The sequence below is a fragment of the Monoraphidium neglectum genome (assembly GCF_000611645.1).
Source record: "Monoraphidium neglectum strain SAG 48.87 unplaced genomic scaffold scaffold01772, whole genome shotgun sequence".
Lineage (NCBI taxonomy): Eukaryota > Viridiplantae > Chlorophyta > Chlorophyceae > Sphaeropleales > Selenastraceae > Monoraphidium > Monoraphidium neglectum.
In genome coordinates this window covers 3,103-11,061 of record NW_014011856.1, presented here as the reverse complement: position 1 = coordinate 11,061, position 7,959 = coordinate 3,103, and the positions used below count along the sequence as shown (strand labels likewise).

The following is a 7,959-nucleotide window of genomic DNA, read 5'->3' as shown; positions in this document are numbered from 1 at the left end:
GGCAGCGAGCTTGGGGAGCGTTGATAGCTGGTGGCAGTGCGGTGGAAGAGCTGCTTTCACGAAGAGCGCGGCGCAAATGCGTCTGTGATGGATACACGATCGACACCGCTCAGCAGGCCAGCGCGGTGTGAAGCAAACATGGCTGTGGGATGTTGATCATGCAGTCGCCAGGTGCGGTGGGCACAAAGCACTGTTGGCATTTTCATGCCAGTCCTCGGTGATACTGCCTTGACCGCGGTCGAAGGCCTAGCACCGCTTTTATCATGGCGCCCAAACAACACAGCCCCACTGCAGCGCCAGCCAGCAGCGCCCGCCTAGCACGGCGCAGATGCTTTCGGCTGCGAGCGGGGCCTCAGGCAGCCTGAGGCGTGGCGCCCAGGCGGTTGAGTGTGGCCAGCATCAAGTTGGCGAAGACGATTGACACAAAGTGCGCCAGCAGCACGTTGGTGGAGGCCTGGGAGGGTCGGGGCATGGGCACCAGCGGCGCTCGAACTTGTAACAGGTGTGGTGGGAGCGGAGAAAAGTGCGTGGTGCGTCGCACCGGCCATGACGGCCTCCTTGGCAACATGCTTGCAGAGATTTAAAAAGCAGAGGGAGGGCTGCAAAGATACACCAAGAAATTGCAGTGGTGCCGCCCCGCAGCCTGGCAGCCTTGCAGGAGCTTAGCCCTGGTGACTAACCAGAGCAGCTGCATGGCTGCCAACCTTGCCAAATCCCCGGCCCTCAAGACTCACACTGCCGCATGCACACAGAAGCAACCAAGCAATCTTGGGCTGCGCTCCTTGCGATTTCCCTTGACATGCCCACGACCCACCTGCAGCGAGAACACGTCCAGCGACATGAGGGTGCCGCCGGGCTGGGGGGCTGCGTAGGGCGCGTTGGCGGCTCCCAGCATCGTCTTGGATACCAGGGTGCCCACTGGATTCAGGAGGGCCGTTTGCCAGATTGACACAGGGATAGGGTTGACGCTTGAGGTTTTGTTTTGAGGCAGGCAGCCAAAGTTCAAAAAATGAAGCAGGGTGCAGGAATGCGTCCAGAAACTGAGCAGCCGCACAGCCTGATGGAAGCAGAGCAGAGCGCAGATGCGGGTGCTTCGAGGCAACGGCAGCGACCAAGCCGATGCCTGCGATCGAGGCAAAGCCCTCCGCAGGGCAGGGCCCTCACCAGAGGCCTGCAGGCCGATCAAGACAACGCCAACGCCAGCCAGGTTGATGTTGATGTTGCGGACCTGCCAGCGGCGGCGCAACGGCAGTTTGACCAGGGTTGACCATAGCGTTTGCGCTCGTGGTGCAGCGTCTCGACTTGCATGCATAACAACCCCAGCAAACTCAGCATGCATTTTCTTAGCTTTCCGCGCGTCCTGCATGGCATTTCACATCAGTACAGAGACGTGCAACCAACGTCCATCGGAAACACGCTTTCAGCTGGAAGCCCAGTCCGGAACTAACTCTTGAGGGCTCTCACCAGGTTTGAAACCAGGAAGCTGCGCTTGACCTCCTTGCCCTCGCTGATGGCCTGGCGCGCCAGCGTCAGGAAGCCGTGGGCGAAGAAGGTGGAGAGGAAGCCGAAGACGATGCCCGCAAAGGTGAACCAGCGGGAGACGTCTGAGGGCTGCGGGTTGGTGTGTGTGCATGTGTGCATGTGTGTGTGTATACGTGTGTTTGTTTGTGTGTGTGTGCGTGTGTGCGTGTGTGCGTGTGTGCGTGTGTGTGTGTGTGTGTGTGTGTGTGTGTGCATGCGCGAGCGTGAGTGTGCAGCATGCAGAAATCCGCGGGTAGTGTGTGTGTGATTGGAGGAGCACAAATGGGGCTGCAATAAAGTCCGGATAATTACAGGGCCACACAGCGGCGTTTTGCCAGCGCACGATGGGCTGGACACGCGGGGCTGCGCAAAAGTGCAGGGAAGCGACTGTCGGTGCTTTGCAGGCTGCAATCACATGGACATTTGTGCACGAATGCGGGTGGGTTGGGGTTTCTCTCGCGCCCTACTCGCCCTGCCCCTCCAACCACAGGAAGCTGCATCTGGCCTGACACCTCAAGCAAAAGTGTTCGGACGACACAGTGCCACAGCATCCCCTGCCTGGCGGCCTCACCCCAGACAATTGGGTCGCGAAGAAGAGGATTGCGGATGACACCACAGACAGCGGCAGCTGCACCCAGAAGGAGCCGAACGCCAGGTTGCGCACGAGGCCCGCGCTGGATCCCAGGGTGTCTGCGCTGACCGGGACGTCGCCTGCAGAGGCGCGCACGGACAGCTGCGTTGAAGGGGGCGGCACGGGCGGTGCAAGGGTTGGCATCTGGCGGCAAGATTTTTGAGCGTGTCCGGATTTTTGTGCCGGGCAGCGTTTGAAAGCCACTCCCACCATGCGTACGCGCGCACCATTATGACCAAGCATGCATGTCACTTTGCTTCGGCAGGCTGCGCTGGCGCTGGCTTGCTGTGCGCAATGCAGCCAGGCTCTCATGCGTGCGAGCGGTGAGTGCATGCAGAGGGAGGGCAGGGATCGGCCGCTGTTTGGCAGCACAAAAAATGCAATTGGACCTCATCTGTACCCTCGTTGCAATGGCCGTGCACAAGCGGAAGACCAGGCACGACTGTTGACACTGTCCACGACCTCACCTGCTTGCGACTTGCCGGGCCTGCGCGAGGTGACGGGTTACTCACAGGTCTAGTACCACCGATCCTCACGCTCACGGGGCGCGCAGCCCCAAGGACTGCAGGGCGGGCCCCAATCTGGCTTCGCGCGAGGGTCTGCATGGTGAGATGCTTTCGACTATGATAGGGAACAAATTGAATGCATACCGCAGTCGCGGAGGTGGCGGAAAGCACACAAGCAGCCTCGCCGACCACTGCGGTTCCCGGGTTCCGTCACTCGGGGCGTCACTGGCTCGACAGATCGCAGGCGGCCAGGTGGGTCGTCATTGCGTTTGACCGCGCAAGCGACCGCTACCGTCTTTGACACATGGGCCAAGAGCATCATGTAGCCGCCGCTCACATCCAGCGCAGCATTTACAGAACCGCGACCCTGCACATGCACTCTACTTGCTACTTGCAAGCTGCCCTCCCCTCGATCGTGCCTGCAAGCTCGCTGCGCATGTCGAGCGCCTGACCCATGAACATCCCTGAAATTGGGAGCTCTACAACTGTGATTTACCCGCGAAACCCGTCCTTCGCCCGCCGCACGGCGCCAAACGCCTCCCAGTCCTCGGCCGCCTCGCCTGCGCCCGTTTTCGCCCGGATTTCGGGGTCGTGGGGCCGCAGGAACGGGTTGGTGTCCAGCTCCTCCCCCAGCAACGACGGCACGGTCGCCTCGCCCTGTGCAGCGCATGGAGCACACGACGGCAGCAGGCCGCTGTCACGAGTGTGTTGGGGTGGAGGGCACCGGGGCTGGCCAGCGACACGCCTTGGGTGGCAGCCCAATCACAAGGCCGCTGGTGCCTGGGGACGCTGCGTATCACTCAGTGAGCATCCACCAGGCCGCCATCAACACCATGCCTGGCCATTACCGCAAGAAATCTAAAAGATGACCGATCAACCGCGCTCCGTTGTTGATGAGCCGCATCGCGGCGCGCCGGTGACGCATGCCAACAAAAGTACTGCCCACCTTGGAGCGCGCCTCGTCGATGTTGGCCTTGCGCGCCTGCAGGGCTGCGTTGCCGGGGTTCACCGCGACAGCAAAGCGCGCATTGGAGGCCGTATACTCATGGGCACAGTAGACCTGTGTGTGTGCCCGTGTGTGTGAATTTGGTTGTGTGTGTGAGTTTGTGTGGTGTGAGTTTATGTGTGCGTGCACGCACGTGCGCGCGCTCGTGTGTGTTTGTGTTTGTGTGTGTGTTTGTGTGGGGTGTTTGTGTGTCTGCTGCACAAGATGCTGTTTCAGACTGTGTGGCACGCTCGACAGCGCACAACTGTCAAGTCCCCATGAAACTGAGGCGATGGCACCCTTACCGCCTTGTCCAGTTGCTGCAGCGGCGCCTGCAACGTCCATCCAACGCCACGCTTCCAAAACCCAGGATGAGGGAGGGGCCAGGGCACCCCCGCAGCGCAGCGGGCTATGCACAAACGCAACATGCAGACCTGCATGCGTGGTTTGCATCTAACACGTGCCGCTCCTTGCCTTTGTTTCGCGGGGCAGGGCCGTCAGCTTTGATAGGGATGTCCACATCGTTTTCGGGTCCCCCTCAAACAGGCGGCCGCAGCCCAGGGCGAACAGAGTGTCGCCTGCAGGGCCGAGGGGTGTGCGAGGCGCGGGGGACGAACCCAGAGTGGGGTCGGGCAAAGAGGCATCTCTCAGCGGCCGATGTTGGTCCAGGAGCGGCGCAACACAGCACATGCTTGGCGGTGCCCTTGCCCCGACGATGCCAAGAAGGATCGCAGTTTTCCTTGCAACATGCTGTTCAACAATACCGCTGACATCCCCTTGAAACGCCTACCCGGGAAAAGCGCGGCGGCTGCTGGGAACCAGAAAGTGATGTGCCCGCGCGTGTGGCCCGGCGTGTCGAACACGCGCATTGCCTGAGATCCGAACTGGAACTCGTCCCCGTCCCCAACCTGCACATCAATCCCCGGGATGCGCGCGGCGTCCGCTCGGGGCCCGACAATCTGCAATTTGGATGGTGTGGGAGGACCGGCTTAGGAGTTTGGGGGTTGGCGGCAGGGCGCCGGCTTGGGCTCGAGGAGAGGCTAACGTGGACACCCGCACACACACACACATGCCTTCGCGTGCAACGGTGCGATTCAGATGCACTTTCGCATGTGCATGCGTGCGTGCATGCGTGTGTGTGCAATTCAACGCACGCACATGCAGGGGCGCGACAGACCCGCACCTGCAGCCCGGGGAAGGAGCGCTTGAGCTCGAGGTTGCCGCCGGTGTGGTCTCCGTGGTGGTGCGTGTTGAAAATGTAGTCCAGAGTCCAGCCCCTGCGGATCGATGCCCACCAGGCGCACTGTTGTGATCATGCGCTCCGATTTTGCGGGGCGCAACCGGTTTGCAAAGGTGGACAGGCCGACCGCGGCGGCGGCGGGCGTGCTTGCACCTACTTCGCGCTTCAATCACAGCCGGCGAGGGAACACCTCGCTTATCCTCTCGCACGCGCCCTTGCAGCTGAGGCCAGAAATGCCAGAGTTGGTTCCAATCCACCCACCAAACGACACGGCCATAAACATGGACACTAAAGCGCATCCGCTGCCCTCAAGCTGCCTTGCCTCTCCCTTCGCCAATCAATTGCCCAATAGCTTGGTAACGTCTGCGTGCCGACCCACTCCGACCCGCCAAATAGCAGCCAGCCACCCTCAGTCCAGCAGGGAGCGGGGGCGCACCTGCTTTTCAGCTCTGAGAAAACAGGGCCCGTCTCTGCGGGATCAACCACCGCCGTCTTGCCGCTGGTGGGCTCCTTCAACAGCCATATGTAGTTGTCAGAAAGCGCGGGCAGGCGCACCACCTCCATGGAAACGGTTGAGGGGGCTGCAGCGGCCCCGGTGGCCGCGGCGAAAGAGCGCCCTGCGACCCGCCGCCTGCAGGCGGGCGCGGATGGGGTGTGATCCATGTCGGTGGCGCTTGCACGCGGGCCGCTACGCTTATGATGTGCATGGTCGGCTGAGTGGGCTCAAAACGCGCATTCTCCGATCAGGCGCCAGGTTGCAAGCATTTGGTTGCATGGCAGCCATGCGCCACACAGCAATAGCTCGGCGTCATGATCGGCGTCGCCCGCGCCACTCACTGGGCCGCTGCCGCACGAGGCCGTGCCTTCCCTGCTACAATCAAAGAACTGCACGAAGCGCGTTGGCAGGCAAGGGCTAGCTTGCGGCTTGCAGAGAGCATCAGCGATCGCGCACTGGGGGAGACACACTTGGTGAGTGGCAATGCAGTTGTGAGGCAAGCGATCGATTAGTTCACAGTTGACGGGAATGAGCCTGAACGACTGATTGCGATAAGTTGAAGGCCGCGTTTCGGTGTTCCGTCACCTGCTGTATCACCCTGTGCAATCACACATTTTAGCCACCACTTGCCTTCTGATCATGCTGAATATGCTAGCAAAATCACCTGTTCGCGGGCATGTGGGCCACGCGGCCGCGCGGCCGCTCTTTGGGCTACTCGCTCTGCAGCGGCAGGTTTGCGCGCGCCGGTCGCCGCGCGCCCCGTCCGCGGCGGACGCCGACGCCGACGGCACCAGCACCAGCGGTAGCGGCAAGGAGGTGTACCAGGGCGTGTATGGTCCGTGGACCGTCGAGCGTGAGGACGAAGTGGAGGTCTTATGGTGAGGGCGGCCCCTGTTAGCTTGCACCGCAAGCTGTTAATCCGCGCCATCCCTGCACCCTGCGCTGCTTCCCATGCACATGGCGACGCGCCACACAACCAGCTGAGACGTTGCACTACTGTTGCTGTTGCCCGCACAATTGCGCCTGCATGCAGTGACTGAATGATCTGCGAAATCGGCGCCTTCCGCTTGTCTTGCTCGTCGGCATTGCAGAGGCGACGCTAATTCCCATACGCAACCGCCTCTCTGCCACGACTGCCCGCCACAAACCCCTGCACCGCCCCCTCGCCTGCCAGCTACCGCCTCGGCCTCTCGGCCACCGCCCTGGCGCTCGTCGGCGGCACCGCGGCGGGGCTGTCGGGCGCTGACGCAGCGCTCGACCCGCTGAGCGCCCTGGGCGCTGCGGGGCTGGGGGTGTCTGTGTTTCTGATCCACGTTTACGTCGACCCCCTCAAGCGCTTCTTGCAGGTGCCTACCGCCTTGATGCGCCGCAGCAGCTGCAGCAGCAGCGTGCCTGGGCGGTGGCGACGGCAGCGCCGCAGCAGCAGCAGCAGCAGCAGCGGCCGGTGGGGATGGCGCACGCGTTCCCACCCCTCATGTAGTCATGTTTCCTGCCCGCCACTGCCGAATGGCTACAGGATTGCACGTTTTGCCACCCGCCCGCCGTCCTGCGCCCCTGTTGGCTCCCCCGCAGGTCATGTGGGCTGCGGGCGTCCTGGGTGCGGGGTACCTCGCTTTGGAGAAGTGCGGCGGCCAGCCCGTCGCGCTGTACGTGGCTGAGCACCCCTGGGCCGTCTGGCTGGTGGGGCCGTTCTTCGCCTCAATCACCGGTGGGCCGGCAACGACGGGGGCGGCAGCGCCGGCGAGCGTGCGGAGTGGGGCAAGACAACGCGCGGGGCGCGGCGCGCAGGAGCATTCAGATCTCCTGCTGTTGGGTGCTCTGTCCTTGGCTCAGCCTCTAAGCTTGCGCCCTGGCGCCCTGTTTCACATTGGTTTTCGCGCCTCATGTGCACCTCGCTGCAGGCATCGCTGTGAAAGAGGGCCTCTGCTATGGGAAGCCCGAGGCGGCAGGCGTCGCCGCGCTGCTACCGCTGCTGCTGCTCGGGCACCTCTCAGGCGTCCTGCCGGCGGCGGCGCTGCGCGTTCTCCTGTGCGCGTCTGCGGCGGCGACCGGCGTGTTTGCGGGGCGCAAGTACACTCAAGCTGTGAAAGATGACATCGGCGACAAGAGTGTATTTGAGTGAGTGTGCAGTGCAGACTCGGTTCTCATACGATTTGCTTTCAAATGAAGAGGCAAGGGCGGGATTGGCTAGGTGCACAACCATCTCGAGGTTGTGAGATAGAGTTTCGACCGGGGCAGGGGCTTGTGGGATTGGGTCCTGAAAACAAATCAAGGCGCCAGCCCTCACTGCCTCACGGCTGGGTCGGCCAATGGCTAGTTTCCGATGATCCATGCAGTTGAATGCAAGGCGGTTGTGCACCAATCCCCCGGGCCGCGGGCGGGCGTCTCTCGCAACTCTTCCACAATCACTGATTGCGCGCCTGAGCTGGGCCGTGCACATGCTTACCGATGCGCATGTGTGCCGAAACCGCTGTGCTGGCTGTGTCGCCTAGCGCACGGTGTACGTTCAAGCCCGCTGGCTTTAGCTAACCAGTCCCCTCATGCTTTTATTTCCTCTCCGCGGTGTGGCTGTGCAGGTTC

General features: G+C 62.3%; 3 protein-coding genes across 3 annotated transcripts; 1 reads left to right on the top strand and 2 right to left on the bottom strand.

The window, feature by feature from the left end:
- Positions 1 to 352: 352 nt before the first annotated feature.
- On the bottom strand, positions 353 to 2,382 carry MNEG_8972 (hypothetical protein; the record flags this gene model as incomplete). Its single annotated transcript, XM_014042558.1, has 6 exons — positions 353 to 454; positions 815 to 918; positions 1,165 to 1,228; positions 1,465 to 1,611; positions 2,093 to 2,254; positions 2,380 to 2,382. The coding sequence occupies 6 exons, from the start codon at positions 2,380 to 2,382 to the stop codon at positions 353 to 355; spliced, it is 582 nt and encodes a 193-aa protein (XP_013898012.1).
- A 768-nt stretch (positions 2,383 to 3,150) lies between these two features.
- On the bottom strand, positions 3,151 to 5,447 carry MNEG_8971 (hydroxyacylglutathione hydrolase; the record flags this gene model as incomplete). Its single annotated transcript, XM_014042557.1, has 5 exons — positions 3,151 to 3,315; positions 3,605 to 3,648; positions 4,434 to 4,602; positions 4,827 to 4,920; positions 5,320 to 5,447. The coding sequence occupies 5 exons, from the start codon at positions 5,445 to 5,447 to the stop codon at positions 3,151 to 3,153; spliced, it is 600 nt and encodes a 199-aa protein (XP_013898011.1).
- A 571-nt stretch (positions 5,448 to 6,018) lies between these two features.
- MNEG_8970 (hypothetical protein) lies at positions 6,019 to 7,501 on the top strand (the record flags this gene model as incomplete). Its single annotated transcript, XM_014042556.1, has 5 exons — positions 6,019 to 6,257; positions 6,554 to 6,725; positions 6,752 to 6,823; positions 6,952 to 7,087; positions 7,281 to 7,501. The coding sequence occupies 5 exons, from the start codon at positions 6,019 to 6,021 to the stop codon at positions 7,499 to 7,501; spliced, it is 840 nt and encodes a 279-aa protein (XP_013898010.1).
- Positions 7,502 to 7,959: the final 458 nt, after the last annotated feature.